Here is an 18,481-nt window from a genome sequence, read left to right as displayed (position 1 = left end):
ACTGTGTCTGCTCCTGAGTCTGTCTCTGAACACATAGCAAACCTAAACAAAAGATATAACAGAATAAACAAGAACACAGAGAAAGAATAGAACTCAGTGACCTTCGGGTCTGCTCGAGGCTTTAGCTACTCCCCATCGGCCATGGTTGCATATGGCCATAGACTTTGTCACTGGTCTGCCTGTTTGCTCTGGCAAGTCTGTTATCCTGTCTATCGTTGGCAGGTTCTCCAAGTCCGCCCACCTCATTGCACTGTATAAACTTCCTACAGCATCCGAAATGCAAAACTCCTGGTAGACCATGTCTTCAGGCTTCACAACATTCCAGCAGAAATCGTGTCAGATAGAGGTCCCCAATTTACCTCGCAAGTCTGGATGGCTTTCTGTTCAGCATCCAGGGCCAAGTCCAGTCTCAGTTTAGGCTACCACCCTCAATCCAACAGCACGATGGAGAGTCTCAACCAGGAGCTAGAGTCCACTCTCCGCTGCATCACCAAACATAATCCGGCAATCTGGTCAACTTGCCTTCCATGGGTTGAGTATGCGCAGAATTCACTCACCTCATCTGCAACTGGTCTTTCCCCTTTCAAAGCGTCACTAGGTTACCAACCTCCGCTGTTTCCTGTGGATGTGCCAGAGTTTGCCGTTGCTTCGGTCCAGCATCACCTCCAACGCTGCTGTCATGTCAGGATTCAGAATCCACGCTACTTTAGACCATACAAAGTTGAAACCATCATCGGTCCGTCTGCTGTCAAGCCAGAAAACCCCTTCCAGGCTCTCCAACTACTACACTATTTGTAGCTCATCCACGTGCATACACCCCATGTTCCACGACGAGTCAGCGTACAGAGAGGAAGTGCAGAGGCTAACGGACTGGTGTAAAGACAACAACCTGTCTCTGAATGTTGACAAGACAAAAGAGATGGTTGTTGACTTTAGGAGGACACGAGGTGACCACTCACCGCTGAGCATCAACGGCTCCTCTGTGGAGATCGTCGACAGCACCAAATTCCTGGGCGTCCACCTGGAGAAAGACCTCGGATGGTCCCTCAACACCAGCTTCCTGCACAAGAAAGCCCAACAGCGTCTCTTCTTTTTGAGAAGACTGAGAAAGGCCCAGCTTCCACCACCGATCCTGACCACCTTCTATAGAGGAACTATCGAGAGCATCCTGAGCAGCTGTATCACTGCCTGGTTTGGGAACTGTGCCATATCGGACCGCAAGACCCTACAGCGGATAGTGGGAACAGCAGAGAAGATCATCGGAGTCTCCCTCCCCTCTATTAAGGACATCTACACCACACGCTGCATCCGCAAAGCCACCAGCATTGTGGCTGATTGGACACACCCCTCTCACACACTCTTCACACTCCTGCCATCTGGAAAAAGGTACCGAAGCATTCGGGCACACACATCCAGACTGTGCAACAGCTTCTTTCCACAAGCCATCCGTCTCCTCAACAAAAAGGGACTGGACTGATAAACACGCACGCACGCACACACACACACACACACACACACACTATCACTCAGCTCAACTCAACTACCTCAAAGCATTGAGACTGGACTTACACATCAACCTGTAAATGCTCTTTTTGCACAATATTTTTATGTTTACTGTTCCTGCACTACCTACCTACCAAGTATGTTTACGGTTTCCTTTGCACTACCTACCTAGTTAGATAGTTTTAGTTAGATAGTTAGTTTTTGTTAATTTATGTTGTAATTTATGTTAGGTCAGTCTGTCCTGTCTCTAGTTAGCTAGTTTAGTGATTTTCTGTTAATTTATGTTGTAAATTTATGTTGCATGTAGCACCTTGGCCCTGGAGGAACGCTGTTTCGCCTCACTGTGTACAAACTGTATATGGCTGAAGTGACAATAGAGCTTGACTTGACTTGACTTGACTTGACTTGACTTGACTTCCATCCAGTCCAGGCGAGCTACCTGTGTTTTTCCACGTTTTCCCTGCTTATCCACCTCTGGGCAGAGCCCTCATCAGCCCATCTGCTCATCTCACCTGGTGGATCCAGGACAATTAATAAGGCAGTATTTAAGCCCAGCGTCAACATCTCTTCTCCAGCAGTTCATCAGCTAAGCTCACGTTAGTAACACACCACTCTTGCTTCATGTTTATGGTCTCTGTGTTTTGCTTAACTTGTTCTCCTTGTGCTTCTAGCCATCTCTCTGAACCATCACTCCACTCGCCTGCAGCTCACATTCTCTGGACACTGGTTACCATTAGTCTTCGCTCTGTTCCTGGATTCATTCCTCCCCACCTGCCTGCCCTCCTGCCTACAGCTCCTGTAGATCAGATAAAACTGGTCCGACTCTCTCCACATACCCACCTTCCAGGACGCCCACCCAGCCTTTCCCTTTCCCTACCGAGCCTCACACACTCCACCTGCCAAGTAAGACGCAAACCCATTCAGTATCACTGAATTCAGTATTCAGTTCTCCTCTGCTCTTTTCCTAATTGCTCTCTCCTTCTGTCCACAGTTCCATCGTATCTGAGATACTACACTAGTCATTTATCGTTTCGTATCGTGTCGTTTATCCTTGTGTTTATCAATAAAGCTTGAGAATCCTTATCACTGTTTTCCATGTTTGAATCTGCACTTAGGTGCACCTGCTGTCCTTCATGACACAATAAAATGGTCATACTTTTAAGGTTGTTGTGGTGACTTCAGTATCAAGAAAACAAATCGCCCCTCTGAACTCAAAGGTTTATTTATTGACTGAATAAAGTCTCAGTTTGTATGAGGTAAATTTGTATTGTAAGATCTCACAGTGTGACAGTAACAAACTATACATGCTACATGTTGATGCAAGATTGTTTTTCAGTAAGACGGTCTTCCTGAGACTAAAAGTGATATTCTGCAGAGTAAAACATGGTGTAGACAGAACCTCCACCATCTGTCTGCCGCCTCCTTCAGCTGTCCTCTGAAGCTCCACCTTTCTACATCAGCCCAGGGCTTGTAGCTTAGCTTTCACTCAGGGCTCTACAGCAAGAGGTGAGTTGATTTCTTCCTAACTTCATACTCAGGAAATAGCAGAAACTATAACTCTAAATGGCTGAGATATCATTTTAATGCATCCATTTTATGTCCAGTCAAAAGTTAAGCCTGATGTTACGACTCCCGTAGTATGTGAATGTGGAATTATGTATGAAACCATATTAAAAGAACATTAAAGCTCCTTTTCTATGTGACAAAGTTAGATTTTAAACTTTCTGCTCATATAAAAACTGTTGAAATGATGCATATATGCATAATATTATAGGCCGTCTGCTTTTTATGTGAAGCTTAACTAAAGCTAACACCAAAGTGCTGAAGCTGCTGGTCCGATCTCTCTATCGGTCAGTTAATACCACTCTACTGCTTATTACTTTTGAATGCTAATAGAGAAGCAGACTTTCCTGAATCAGGTAAAATGGTAAATGGTCTGTATTTGTATAGCGCTTTACTAGTCCCTAAGGACCCCAAAGCGCTTTACACATCCAGTCATCCACCCATTCACGCACACATTCACACACTGGTGATGGCAAGCTACGTTGTAGCCACAGCCACCCTGGGGCGCACTGACAGAGGCGAGGCAAAAGAATTCCCCCTCCCTCTTTTGATTCTTTCAGATCCAAGCACTGATGCAGAAACAAACCCAGCTAAAGAAAAATGTGTCCAACAAGCTCCAGACGAAAAAAGTAACGTCTGAATTTCTGTCTTAGTATTTAGCTGTTCTACAACATTGAAGAAACACAACTGTTGTTACCACTTGGTTTGACTTCAAGGATCAGTAAAGGCATTTGTGAGCTTCAAGGAGAGCTACATGAGTAGACACAACCTCAAAGCATCACTGGAGGCAACAGACAAGCGGCGACTGTTACCATGATTGACCTGAGTTTCTTGACCAAAGACGAACAGGAAACCATCCTGACTGTGCTGAAAAGAGATGCTGAGCTAAAGCAGCTTGAGGACCAACGTGTCCAGTGAGTCAATCGTTCTATTATTCAGTGTCTCTTTAGTCTGTTCTGTCACAGGCGCGTAAACATAAAGATATAGATTATGCTATAGAAAACATTTAATTGGACAATTTGAGGTGCAGATAAAATTGAAAGTCCTTCAATCTCTTATTATCACATATATATATATATATATATACATACATATATATATGTGTGTGTGTATATATATATATATATACACACACACACATATATACACACACACACATATATATATATATATATATATATATATATATATATATATATATGTATATATATATATATATATATATATGTATCCTGTACTATAAAAATATGGTAAAGTGGTAAGTTTATTAACTTATTAACTATTATAATTTTCACTGATGTGGTTTCACTCAGAAACCTGCAGAAGTCCGTGATGAACAAAAGCCAGCTGAGATACCTGACTGGAGAATGGTTCTATGAGACTAAGCAGCTTCGCCATCAGGATCGCATCCATGGCTCTGACATCATCAGGGCCTCCATGAGGCGCACACATAAACTGAAGACTATACGTAAGTCTGCTACATCCTTCCGAAAGATGTGTGATACCTTAAAATGCAAGATCTCTGAAAGCAAAACCTGAAATCTTTTTCAAAGATTCAAAATAATTGTAACAGCAAGTAGTTTTGTTTTCTGACTATTCAACACAGAGTTAGGCTGCATCTACAGATCCATCCAGAAGTATTTATTAGCAGTGTTTTTTTCTTAGAACTCATGAAACCCAAACCAAACCGACCATTGTGTCTTTCATATTTTTGAATCACATACACCAACCTTAATAAGGCAAGTGAGGCCTTTAGCTGTTGTTTTGCGTTCGTTTGTCATATTGTCACTGAGACACTAATGGCTCTTGGAGTAATTTTGGTAGGTCGGCCAATTCTGGGAAGGTTCACTGTTTCGAGCTTTCACAGCTGTGGATGATCTCTGTGTGGTTCTCTGGACTCCCAAATACCTTTGTAACCATTTCCAGACTGATAGATGCCATTCATCTTGTTTCTTAATCATTCTTAAGTTTCTTTAGATCATGGCATAACATGCTTTTTTAAGGATGTTTTAGCCTAGTTTACTTCGTCAGAAAGTTTCTGTTTAAGAGATTTATTGATTTAACAGATAGACAGTAATCAGGCCTGGGTGTGGCTAGTGCAATTAAACTCGGCATTCTCAAAATATGGTGTTTCATGGTTTGGATAACATTTTCCTATAATTAAAAATAATTATCATATCAAAATAACAGCATTTTGTATTTTACTCAGTTATCTAATATTAAAATTTGTTTGATGATCTAAAACATGGAAGTCTGACCAATATGCAAAAAGAAATCAGCACTGCACGAATGCGCTTTAGTCTGTGAGGAAGTTTAGTCCCTCTGAAGAGCTGTGTTAGCTGGTTGAACATTTGTTCTTCTTAAAAAACTGTCAAATTTGTATCGAACAAAATTTCTGTAATAAAAGACAAAAAACTAAAACATTCATGGCATGTTTGTGTATCATTGTTCCAGTTGCCCAATTCCAGTTCTTTCTCTTCTTCATCACAAATTGGTTAGCTCTGGTTCACTTTCAGTGTTTTTTATAAGCCACATATAACCATCACATGGTTTCCCCGAACTGTAAACAGTTAACTTCTTAACAGCAGTTGTGTGTGATGTGCTGCAGTGGAGCTCTCCCAAGTATCGGCTGAGAAGTGCAGCTTTGTCAGCACCCAAAACAAAGAAGTGTCCTTACCAGCTGTACGCTGTGGTGTCCTTCGAGAGCCTCACATGGAGCTCAGCAATAATCAGTGAGTATAAGAAATATAAACAAGCCAAACAAGCCGTGATTTCACACAAATCTGTTCTTTATCAATATTTTTACGCCTGAAATCTTCATACACACAGTTTGAACTGCCTTAGCAGTGTACACTTCTCTCCTACAATTAACACACATTTCCTTACTTGAAAACATGGGAGTGTGGCAGTAAGCATAACATATCTGGCTGATCTACTTAATTTAAATAATAATTTAAAGGGATTTTAAATCAGCGTGGTGGTTAGCACTGCTGCCATCTCCACCATCACGCCAGGGCCTTACTGTGTTTGCATGTTCTCCGTGGTATTTCAAGGTTTTCTCCCATAATCCAGGTTCTTTGAGCTCCATCACATGCTCCACTCGTAGAGAGGATTATTTGCTCTTAACTGCTCGTTAGGGGACTTGTGCACTAAGTGATACTTAGTAACTCGCTCTGTACCTCTCACTAATCTTCTTACGAGGTCTTATATGTTCATGTTTTCCGCTACTCTGGGGACAAGTCCCACAAAATCTTTGTTGCCATTAGTGAGATAAGATAAGGTAACTGAATCAAGTGTATGCAGCAAGTTTTCAGACTCTTACAAATTTTCTGCATTAGGTCTGTGAGAGTCATTGGCTGCTGAAAAGCAAATAAGGTTTTGGTGTGTTTAATAAATGTATTAAAATAAAAATGACATAATTTGAACGTATTAGTTATGATGGGTACAGTTAAGCTCTGGTGCATGCTTCTTGGTCCATGAGACTGCTTTTGCAGTTTGATGGAGTCCACATGTGCCTGACTAAATTTACTGGTGTAAATGTGTAAAATGATGTTTTTTGTTTGAATAAAATCAAAGCTGAACTGTCAAACGAGTCCTTCACAGAACTGAAAACATCAACATTCACACTTTCTTCTGCCAGTAAATTCACAAAACGCTGCTGTTTTTAGAAAACACTTCAAAACCCAGGTTTGTTTGTTCAGTTTAGAGTTTTGTATGAATATTAAAGAAATATTTGTAAAAAGTTACATTTTGAAACATAACACAGTGTGGAAAAAAATCTGAATTCCCTGTATGTAACTGAATTTCTGTTTGTCCCATCATATAAGAGGATTACTCGGCCTTCACAGCTGTTTCTATGAGTAAGAGAACATGCATTGTTTAGGTAATTTAGATCATTTTACTTACTGCTCTCCAGTGCGTGTGAGTTATAAGGAAAGCAGTGTAGTCAGGTTACACTGGCACATTCCAAATGAAAGTTATAAAGTGTGAATCTGTTTATCTTGACTCTTGCTTTGTCAACACATCACATGTTCTTTGTTTACAGCTATCAAAATCAGAACCTTCATGAAACCCAACAAGAAACTCTGAAATCAAATTCTCGCATGAAGGTGGGTTTCTGCCCTGTAATTTAAAGAAATGACTGTAGTTTCATGTTACAGTGACTGCATGTGTTGTATGCATCAATCTTTTTCTTGTAGCAGATAAAAAATCCGTTCAACAGCGAGCCTGCTTTTGAAGAAAAGGAGAGTCAGGGATTGGATGAAGCAGTGAATCAAACCCAAACAAAGCAATGTGAGTTATTATGTAAACATTATATTTTGGTTATTATAATGTATATTGTGACTTGAAGTGGATTATTTTATGAACAAGCCCGTCAACAAACAATACATAGACAGATTTATTGCTCTTTAAGGAGACCAGCTGGGAAACTTGTGTTGCTCATGTTTAAAAATCCTGCGTCTGCCACAAACACCGTATCTGACACGAGCAGTGGCTGGATGGCAGGTTAATGTTCACACTGGCTATTTATTTCTTACAACTTTACCTTATTGTGACTCAGAAATCCCCCAAAATAATAACAAATTCTTTCTTAGCTTTTACTTTTGGAACTGGAGTGTGGAAACAATGTTGAGCTGGGCTCTTGAATTCTTGAATCCTCTGAATCACTTGCTGTAAAATGAGCAGTGAGCAGAGATTTTCTCAGGGGTTGTTTAAAGAAAAGGAAATCCAAATACCAGAGGCTGCCAGACAAGCTGGGGAATTACAGAGATGTACATTCCAAAGCTCTAATCTGTACTGCATGACTTTGGGTCTGGAAATTTCACAGAAATAAACAACCAAAGATAACAATGACAGTTAAGACACGGCACAATAGGTCATCTGGGGCCAGATGTACTAAACGGGGCAGAATTACATGTGAGCGCTATAAACAAATATGGCTGATATGCAGAGATGTGCCGTAACCAAGAGAGAAATAGAAATGCAACATGGATCTCAGTGCAGCTGTGATGTAACATCAACATAAAGAACAATCCTGTGCTTGCAATAGAAATGTCAGAGCAGGATACTGCTGATGGGTCCCAGGAAAGTACTCATTACAAAAGACTAAATGCAGCATCTTTGCTGATTTATGAAAAGATGAAGACAAACACATACACAGAGCTAATCCAGTCCTCATCTGTGAGGAGACAGATGACTCTTCAACAGGCTCAGAGGTACAGAGCTCTGGGCCACAGGAAAACATCATATCTTTTGACCCTTTAAATTCCCAAAAGCAAGAACGGGATGTACAAGTTCCTCTTCCAAGGCAATTAAGTTCCACTCTTCAAGAGGACAGACCCACTGAGATCAGACAGTATAAGCATATCTGTGGGAGATAATATTCAGAATCCAGGGCAGCTGGAGTGAAGGAAGCCTCAATAATAAAGAAGTTTCCTTTCAGTCTAACTTGATATCATCAATCATTTGATCACAGAGAAAAATCAAAGGGAGAGACGGTAACATCTTCATACAAAACCATGGTGGTGACAGACAAGGTTTCTCAGTCAGAGTCTGGACAGATCACAGCTGAGGAGTTCCTGTAGTACTGCAGCTGTACAGTCAATATGTTACCAGCTCGAAATCAAAGTTGAATCCAAGTATCAAGAAACGCCGCTCAGTCCTAGCAAATCTGAATCTTTCACATTTGAAGAAGATGAAGAAATCAGAGTCCATCTCAGACCTGCCACCAAAAGGTAATTCAACAGGAATCCTCCAGTGCTAAGGGATCCATGCTGGAAGGCTCTCTCTTTAAAACCTTTCCAGTAGACATCAGCACTATGTTAGGCCACAGGAGAAGGCTCCTGTTCCCTCTTTTTACCAAAGCAAAATATCTACTGCACAGAGTAATGATCTACACAGACCACAAAGTCCACTTAGAGATTTTGTAGGACACCAAAGTGACAGTTTCACTGGTGGGAATCCTTCCAAAGTCAGTTCTTGGATTGTGCAAAACAAATACAGGCACTCCAGTCAAGACTCAGCTAGCAGGGCCTGCTCTCGGCTTTGGGCAAATTCAGGCAGTGAGCTTTTACATTGGTATGACTGAGAGATACAAATATCATTTGGATATTAGGTTTTCTGATTTTACATATCACAAAAAGCACATAACATTACAGTAAGTCTAATTTGTAAGCCATTTGTTTCCAAGTTTTTACTATTTGTTTTGTTAATTAATCATTGTTATATAACCTTTCTTTGAATGATTTCTGTCCATAACTGAGGAATAATTGTTTAGTTTTTAGCTGTTTTTAGACTCTCCCAATGATAAAATACACTATATGCCAAAAGTATTCACTTAGCAAATCCCAAATACTTGAATAGAGTGATGTGATATGAGTGAGACCAGATCAGAGTACAGTTATTGTTGCTGTTATTAAGTGCATGTGCAATGGTGTGCAGAGCTATGTAGAGTCCAGTCCTACACCTGGTTCAGGCCCAAATAGTCTGGGGGAAGAAGCTCCTCCTCTTTCTCTCTGTGTTGGCCTTAAGGGAGCAGAAGTGCTTCCCTGACCTCAACGGTGAGAAGAGTCCATTGTCGGGACGGGAGAGGTCTTTCATTATCTTCCTCTCTTTGGTACTGCACCACTTAGACTGCAGGTTACCAACTTTCTGCAGATTCAGTCGCTACAGACCTCCAAACTTCATGTGGCCTTCAGATTAGGGTTTCCATGGCCGAGCAGTTGCATCCAAGCCTGACGTCACTAAGTGCAAAGTGTCAGCTGCTTTGGTATCAAGCATGCTGCCGCTGGACTCTCGAGCATCGAAGGGACTTCTCTGGGGTGCCAAATCACACTTCTCCATCTGCCAATCCCATGGATGAGTCTGGGTTTAGCGGTTGCCGGGAGAACTGTCTTGTGCCAAGTGTAAATTTGGATGGAGGTGGGATTATGATGTTGGGTTGTTTTACAGGAGCTGCGCTTGGCCACTTAGTAGGACAACTGTATGCTCCCAACTTTGTGGCAATAGTCTGGGGATGGCACTTTCCTGTTTCAACCTGACTGTGCAGCAGTGCACAGAGCAAGATCCACAAAGACACAGATGAGCAAGAGGCTCCTGTCCATAACCCGATAGACCACCCAAATACTTTTGCTTGCGGTGGCTGTAGCTCAGGAGGTAGCGCAGGTCATCTCCTGATCAGAAGGTTGGTGGTTCGATCCCAGACTCCTCAAGTCATGCCAAGTATCCTTGGGCAAGATACTAACCCCAAGTTGCTCTCTGATGCGTCCATCAGAGTATGAATGCATATGAGGTTAGGTAGGAAGCACTGAAGCTTAGCTTAGAAGAAAGTGAATGTTGTATAAAGTGCTCTGGGAGAAAAGAAAAGCACTATATAAGAATCAGTTCATTTACTTTTGGCAGTAGAGTGTGTGTTAGTTTTGTTTAAGTAGTTTTTCCTTTTTGTTTTTGCAAGAAACTTCTGATCATTACTGTTAAGGCTGGCGTTACTGACAATAAAGTAAAACACTATAACACAGACTTCTTTGTCTTTACAGTGATTTTTTTTTTTTACAAACAAAAGTAATTCATTTTGTTTATTCTTGATGTTGATTGACAGAAAAGAAATAATTGTTGCTTTGCATATCAAAAACTCAGTGTTGGTTCCATTTCCTAGAGCTGATTTGTTTGTTTTTTTAAATTTGTGGTAGGTTACAGGAAGAGTTCCAGTCCCATCATACCAGCCCTGAAACGGTTATCCTCAAGGAGCAGGTCTTCATCCAAAAGTCTGGAAAATCTAACCCTAACCTCACAAACGAGTAACGACCATCACTGCATGTGCAGCAGCACCCTTTAAAACTAAATTAGTAACATTAGTACATACCACTGCAGTCACAAGCAGTGGCAGTCCACTGCAGCGTGTCATAATGCAGCTTAGCCTTTCTCTATAGTTCAGAAGAATGTAAATGTGACTGCTCAGTAATGGTAAAGATTTTCAGAGGTACAACAAAAGAAATCTTGACGCCACCTTTTTAGGTACTTTCTCATGGTACCCAGAGAACCCAGTGTAATTCAAGCGAATGAATGGATCTAAGTATGGACGGTAATAAAGACAAACATGAGGTTTATCTTTATACACAGTTTTATCAGGATACAAAAGATGGCTGAGCAGTGATTTCAACATCAGCATACTTTTGTATTTATTGCATTGCACGATATTAAAATTCATCTCTTCCTTTCATTTTCCTCACTTCCACCAAAAGCCTCCAGCTCGAGGCTGATGACAAGCAGTGTGTCAGAGCCCGTCCTTCTGTACAACAAGGTGAATTAGCCTTAGTTGACTCGTGCATGTTGAATGGAGCTGTACATTTACCAGCTTGAAGAGGTCTGAATAAGAAGCTCAAATGTGTCCATCTGCCTTTATCACTGATGTGTTTGTGTTTGACCTGGTGTTTCTCTTTGCTTGATCAGATGGACAGTGGAGGCCCTTTAGAGACCAACATGAGATCTGAAACAAACACCAGCAGCTCCATGTATTATCTAATGTCATCTGTATGTCACATACCGCTTCCTAGTTGACATAATGTGTTGATTACATTGAAAGACTGAATGCTAATTTGTCGTGTAGATTATGTCACTTTTTAAAGATTAGAATTCAAAAACTGGTAGTTTGATTGTGTTTACTAATGTGTTTAAAAAGCAGTCAGTGCAGATGCAATGTTGCTATTACAGACAGAGAAATTCATTGGAATAGAATTGTGAATCCATCTATTCTTTTAAAACCAGTTAGGATTATGGGAGATGGGAGCGATAGACTGGAACCTGTTACAGAGTGAATAAACATACAATACATACAATGCGAAAGTCATAGTTTTCACTTTAAATAAAAAGGTCCAAATATCAGAGACGTCTTTTATCTCCTCTGTCATGACTGAACAGGTCAGCAACAGCATTTATCCTGCAGACTCTGCTGAAATCAAAGTCCAGGGAAACATCCAGTTTGCTGTGAACTACATCCAGAAGCTTGGAGAGTTTCATATTTTTGTGATGCACTGCAGAGATCTGGCCACAGCTGACAGAAAGAAACATCATTCTGACCCGTAAGTGCTGACTATAAAGAGTCTGAGCAAAATGGATGAAAGCAAATGTTAGATTATTATGTTTGTGAATGTTGGAACAACCCCATGTGTAGTTTAAAGAACAGTTTGAAATATGAATCACATTTGCTAAAGATATATTTTCTTGACATAAAGTGTCAAATATTCACTCTATGAAGTAAATCAAGTTTAGAACAAGAGTTTAATTCTGCTGTGCATTCACAGGTATGTGAAATGTTATCTTCTTCCAGACAAAACTAATTTGGGAAAGAGAAAAACCAGTGTAAAAAGGAAGACATTAAACCCCACCTACAATGAAATCCTCAGGGTGAGAGTGCCATATTTAATCTTATACACATTTCTGTTTATGTAAACCCTGAACCCTCGTTCAACTGAAAAAATAAAATGAATTTATTCATTCTATTCAAAACGTGTCCGATTATACTTGTTTCATGATTCTAGCTGTTATATTTACTGGCTGTGGTACATTTCCTTTTATTAATATAATGTCTGCTCAGTGCACCCTGTTCAGAAAATGACTATTTCATGAAAAAAGTAGCTCATTCTTATACATCGTTATCATATACATCTGTCCAAAAAGTTGAGATGGGGGCAACAAAAAGCTAGAAAACTGAGTGGTCCTGAGAAGAAACTGGTTTTTATTAAATTCAGTTTTCACCTAGTTTGGTTTACTAGCTCCTTACTTACTATAGGTCAGTAACATGACTGGATATAAAAAGGATACCTTTGAGAGGCAGGATTTCAAAAATGTGCAAAAAACTGCATCCACAAATTGTGGAACGATTTTAGAAGAATATTCTTGAATGTAAAATTGTGAAAAACTTTGACTATCTCATTATCTACACTAGTTAAAATCATCAGAGATTCCAAGAATCAGGAGAAATCTCGTGCACAGAGATCTGGGGTTGTATTTATATAACATCCAGTCAACAAGCAACTTTTAACAGGGAGCCTTTTGTCACAGCTGTCTCATCTGAGAGCAGGATGGAGTGGTTGGGCTTGTAACTGCAGATCAGAACCATGCAGCTATAGATCTATAGATATTTACATAAAGACACCAGGACAGAGGTCAGAGAGGCAAAGCCCAAACTAAGGGAGAGAGCTGACCCAGTTCATGACATTAGAACCTTATAAATAACAATGAAAGCGAGAAAAGCAGAGGAGAGAAGGAACTCATCACATCTCAGGAGGCCTAACTGTTTAGCAGCATAACTAAGGGGCTGTTCAGGATTATCTGATCTAGCCCTGAGTACACATAAGCTTTGCCAAAAGGGAAATCTGAAGCCTTATGTTAAAAGTGGAAACAGTGTCTATCTCCTGAAAATAGGAACTGGTTTCAAGGGAGAGGTGCCGAACTTTGTACTTTGAGAACTTTGAGAAACTCCAGGAAGCGCAAATAATCCTGCACTGTAAGAACAAAGTGCTCCATTGGTATTTCAAACTATTCCAAATATTAGTTGTTCAAAGGAAGTATTATGAAGGACTAACCTTTGGTAATTGTGATGGGCATCAATGAGTCGAGTGCTACTTACTGTTTTTATGCTGACAATATTATAGAAACAGGATTTTACAGGATGGCATTAGCATTTATATCTAAGGATATGTTCTGAAAATGCTCTACATCTGTTCATTGTCTTTTCCTGTTTTACAGTTTAAAGTAATGATGCGGGTGTTGAAAACTCAGAGTCTGAACATTTCAGTGTGGCACGACAACAGCTTTGGACAGAGCAGATTCCTGGGTGAGGTGAACCTGAATTTGTCGGAGTGGGACTTCAGCAACACACAGATAAATGAATATGCATTAAAAACCAGGGTAAATGCTTAATTTCTCAAAGTATTATGTGAATATTGTAGCAGTTATTAGACATTTACTCAGCTTAATCCTTTAGGTGTCAGCACAAGCCTCAGCACCAGCTCCCTCGTGTCTTATCGACAGCAGAGCACAGATGAGAGTCGCTCTGAGATTCCTGCCGCAGACATCCCTCAGTGAGCTGATGAGGCCTTCCTTTTGATCAGCTCTTTTCCTTTATGTTTATCATTTATATTACTTATTGTGGTCTTATTGCACACACAGGTAGGAGAACATCTACGATGGAAAGCGCTGAGGTGCAGATTTGGGTGAAAGACTGCAAGAATCTTCTGCCGGTTAGAGGCCTCATTATCGACCCATTTGTGAAATGGTAGGAAACCTACAAAAACTCTCAGTACACTGTTTGCTGAGATCCAAAGTCTGAACCTTGAAATAACAAAACCAAAATAAACCGTTTAATATTTTCTTGTTTAATTATGGTAGCATAATAAAATAGAAATTACAAAATAATAAATTATTTCAATCAAACTGGTTTATTTCAAATAGTTTCTCCATTTAATTTCAATTCAGTTCAATTTTATTTATACAGCGCCAAATCACAGCTACAGTCGCCTTAAGGTGCTTTATATTGTAAGGTAGACCCTACAATAATACATTAATAATAATCATAATACATTTCAATCGAGACAGAGTGGAGACAGTTGTGTGATTGATTGTAGTTGGAGTCCCAAAGCAGCAGCTAATTATAAAAGTGATAGGTGACGTAAACAGCTATTGGAAAATTGCAAAAAGAGCTTTGCAAAAGTGAGAACTCCTGCTTCCTGTATAATTATTACACAATTAACCAATTAACTGATTATTTGTTTTATGTTACGTGAACATCATCTAATTTTGGACTAATGACCTTACAAAAGCAATTATTTGAAAATATCACTGATCCATTGTAGTACACCCATCATCTGAAAATGAGAATTCTCAATAGTTCCATATCTGCCTACAGCACATATTTGGCACAATATACAAACAGAGTGAAACCCAGAATGCAGAACTCACAGAGGTGAACTCAAAATCACAGCTTCACTGCTGATAACAAAGGTGACAAAGAACAAAAGGCAAAATACAAAACTAAACAGTAACATTCAGTTCATAGAAGCTGAACTGAATGGAAGGAAAACAGACGAGACATCGTCTACAATAAGGGAGAACACAACAACAAACAGAGCAAGACGCAGACACTACATACACAAGAAAGTGATTAAGGGAAGTGGAGACACGTGGGCACACAGCTGAACTAAATCATGACTAATGCAACACAGGAAGCAACACTGAACACGATGCAAACGAGACTGAAGACTATCAAAATAAAACCGGAAGTAACACACATTGAGACTCAGGCACATGAACTGAATAGTGAGACTTGGGATAAACAGACATGGAGACACGACACTCCGGGAACACGACTGGGAGACTGCACATAGAAAAGAAGTAACATCATGAGAGACCAAGGACTAGAAGGAAAGATAAACACAAAGTAGTAATATTATATTCACAACAGACTTAAAGATAAATCATCTCTAAAATCCCAATGAAAGAATCATGAGTCCATAATAAATTCAAAAAGTGGGTCAAAGACCCAGGACCGTGACTTATTCATTTTTTACCATGTCTTATTTATTGATTTCATTATGATTACTTCGCACAAGTGTTTCAGTACCTCCCTTCCAAATGAATTGTTTCCTTCTATCTCCTGCCTTTCCTGCTGCTGTAGTACTCTACGTCCTGATACAAGCCAGAGAAGCCGACAGAGAACTCGCGTAGTGACAAGGACAGCCAATCCCATGTTTAACCACACCATGGTGTATGATGGCCTCCGACCAGAGGATCTCAGGGAGGTCTGCATTGAGATCACAGTGTGGGATCATGACCAACTCGACAATCACTACATCGGTGGTCTGAGGCTAGGCCTAGGAACAGGTGAAAGTTTACTCCATTGTCAGACTATCAAGCACAAATGTGAGCTATGCAAACTCTTTTCCACCTGGCACTGAACCTGGCCTTCACTTCTAAACCCAGTACAGTCTCAATACCTGACATGATAGGGTGGGGCTAGGTTTCACAATGAGCACACCTGAAACCTTGGCTGATTGTGACCTACACCCATTTTCACACCTTGGCTGGTGTGATTAGGTAGAGAATCATTAGGGGGTCCATTGTCCCTCTTGGTGGGTTAATCCCACAGAGCTTAAATCTGGGACTCTCCACCATTTGACCCTAGAACTGAAGAAGCTTCTTGGATGAGAGGTGAAACGTCTTCAAACTTAAAGAAGTCCAGACACTTTTCTTTCCAAGCTCCTTAGACAATATAAGGAGGTGAAAGCAAAGGAAGCCCTGTTGTCAAAGGGTCAGAGGTAAGTTACACTGTGGTCTACAGTAGACCACAGGTGGGGAAACTTTTTGGCACAAGGGCTTTAACGTTTTTTAAAATGTGAAAGACAGGCCGGGCTGGGTGTATGGGGATAGGGTAAAGGAACCTAATTTACCCCATCCACACCTAAGGTAAGTTACCTACGTACTTTATTCAATATTAGTGGGAACAGTATTGTTGGTCACAATATCGATGTTTGGTGTCAGTTTAGTTGTGGCAATTCTCAGGAAAGCTTTTGGTGTCCGGGGTGTGTACAGTCCCGTAGGATGCTGCGTGCCCTTTTGAGACAGCACGTGCTGTACAGGTCCTTCAGGGAGGGAAGAGGATGTCCAACTATTGTTTGGGCCATATTAATGACCCTCTGGAGTGCCTTTTTGTGTGCTGTGGTGCAGCTGGAGAACCACACCGATGCAGTATGTCAGGACACTTTCAATGCAGCAGCAGTAGAAGATGGTCAGCAGCTCCTTCTTCAGGTCCATTTTTTCTGAGGATTCTCAGAAAGTGGAGACGCTGTTGGGCCTTCTTTAAAACCACAGAGGTGTTTGCGCTCCATTGGAGGTCTGAGTCTCTGTGCACACCCAGGAACATGAAACTGGACACCCTTTCCATACACTCCCCGTTGATGCTGACAGGCTGCAGCTCAGACTTCCTCCTTCTGAAGTCGACTACCAGCTCTTTTGTCTTGGTGATACTGAGGTCCAGGTTGTTGTCTGCACACCAATCTGACAGCCTCTGAACCTCAGCTCTGTGCTGTCTCGTCTCCCCCAGAGATGGTGTTCAACGAAAGTTTGCTCACACATGTAAGTAGAGCCAAACAACACCAGCATCTTCTGTGCCATCTCTTGGAGGTTTGGAGACTGCAGTTTCACTTTGTGAATGTTTCATGGAGTTAAACTTTAGAAACTTCTTTAGAATAGAGTAATACTAAAGATCTATCAGTTTAAATTGTAACTCCTGTAGTGCTGTTTTAGGGTCCAGTGACACTAACTGAAGAGAATTCTCAGTCTTTTCAAAATCTGAGAATTGGTTCCAGAGTTCTCTGTGCAGATCTTCCAGTGATTTCTTGTATTTCTTCCCATGTTGAAGGGCCTCCCTCTTTCAGTGTGAGGAAACGAGCGAATGCGTCGTCCAAAATTTGTCTTGAGAATGAAGCAAATCATTTTGGCTTTGAAGGCTTTCACATTAACGTATATTTCATACATGAATTGATGTTTCAGTTGTAGCTTTGTGTTCTGCACATTCATGCAGAACAAGTATCTCCTGTTTTGAACTTCGGCACTTGCTGAGATACTTATCCCAAAGTTAACAAGTCAGCATTAGAGAGGTAAAGTAAGTTGTGGTGGTCAGCATTAGTTTCTCCAGAGGAAAAATACATCCAACTTGGGGTTTTTCCTCTTTCACTTTATCCTGGATTCTTGTCAGCAGCTTAGTGTTTTTTACTGTCAAGTTCAGCAATCCATCTGCAGTGACATTCACAAGTTTACGCCATGGGTATTTATATCGTGACATGGACAATACAACCACAAGTAGTAATACCCCTGGGAAGCATTTAGGAAAACTGGTGGGAATGTCTTGTGTATCTGCCACGCAGCGCTGTCATTTACAGACTTGCTACACTTTATATTCAAACCTTTTAAATGTTTTCAGGGTGTCTGTGATTATACAGAGTCATAATGTTGAAGCTTTCATGTAGATATTCACTTACAGCAAATAAAGCAGAGGGTGTGCTCACCAAACAAGCAAAATAAAAGGCAGAAAATGATGCTGGGCGCAGTTTCCCCCTCCAGGGGCAAGGGTACCTAGACCCGGGGCTTAGAGTACGCTTGGGGAGTGTGATTGTGTGTACAGCGTCTCTTTATGTCTGTCTCCACGTTGGGTGAGTGTTGAGAGCATGAGGGTGGGAATAGATGTTTGTATCTGTGTGTGCCTGTTTGTCTGTGTCTATATGTCAGGTTGGGTATCAGACGCCACCTCTCTGGGGACATCTCAGGCCCTCCAAGGTTTGGAGGCCCATCTCCCCCCACCACTTCCCCTGCCGGTGGCAGACGCCCTCAGACATCGGTGCGTTGGTGGTTCTTTGTATCC

The 18,481-nt window shown here is 40.9% G+C and overlaps 1 protein-coding gene and 1 long non-coding RNA gene across 2 annotated transcripts in view; both read left to right on the top strand.

Moving 5' to 3' along the window:
- Nucleotides 1-1,565: 1,565 nt before the first annotated feature.
- LOC109203858 (uncharacterized) lies at nt 1,566-2,685 on the top strand. The gene is made up of 3 exons (XR_002063515.2): nt 1,566-2,099; nt 2,175-2,406; nt 2,495-2,685. It is a non-coding gene; the product is annotated as an uncharacterized LOC109203858 (long non-coding RNA).
- Nucleotides 2,686-3,104: 419 nt separating this feature from the next.
- Nucleotides 3,105-18,481, top strand: part of sytl2a (synaptotagmin-like 2a) — a 30,872-nt gene continuing 15,495 nt past the window's right edge. The window contains exons 1-15 of the mRNA XM_025910699.1: nt 3,105-3,422; nt 3,590-3,980; nt 4,380-4,534; nt 5,675-5,798; nt 7,112-7,175; nt 7,266-7,359; nt 10,755-10,862; nt 11,307-11,365; nt 11,515-11,595; nt 11,983-12,143; nt 12,366-12,468; nt 13,813-13,974; nt 14,051-14,147; nt 14,236-14,341; nt 15,740-15,945. Coding sequence (XP_025766484.1) covers nt 3,880-3,980; nt 4,380-4,534; nt 5,675-5,798; nt 7,112-7,175; nt 7,266-7,359; nt 10,755-10,862; nt 11,307-11,365; nt 11,515-11,595; nt 11,983-12,143; nt 12,366-12,468; nt 13,813-13,974; nt 14,051-14,147; nt 14,236-14,341; nt 15,740-15,945 — 1,621 coding nt within the window. The 5' untranslated portion in view covers nt 3,105-3,422; nt 3,590-3,879. The remainder of the gene's footprint in view (nt 3,423-3,589; nt 3,981-4,379; nt 4,535-5,674; nt 5,799-7,111; nt 7,176-7,265; nt 7,360-10,754; nt 10,863-11,306; nt 11,366-11,514; nt 11,596-11,982; nt 12,144-12,365; nt 12,469-13,812; nt 13,975-14,050; nt 14,148-14,235; nt 14,342-15,739; nt 15,946-18,481) is intronic.

Source organism: Oreochromis niloticus, linkage group LG10, assembly GCF_001858045.2.
Source record: "Oreochromis niloticus isolate F11D_XX linkage group LG10, O_niloticus_UMD_NMBU, whole genome shotgun sequence".
Taxonomy (NCBI): domain Eukaryota; kingdom Metazoa; phylum Chordata; class Actinopteri; order Cichliformes; family Cichlidae; genus Oreochromis; species Oreochromis niloticus.
This window is presented reverse-complemented; position numbering and strand designations above follow the sequence as displayed.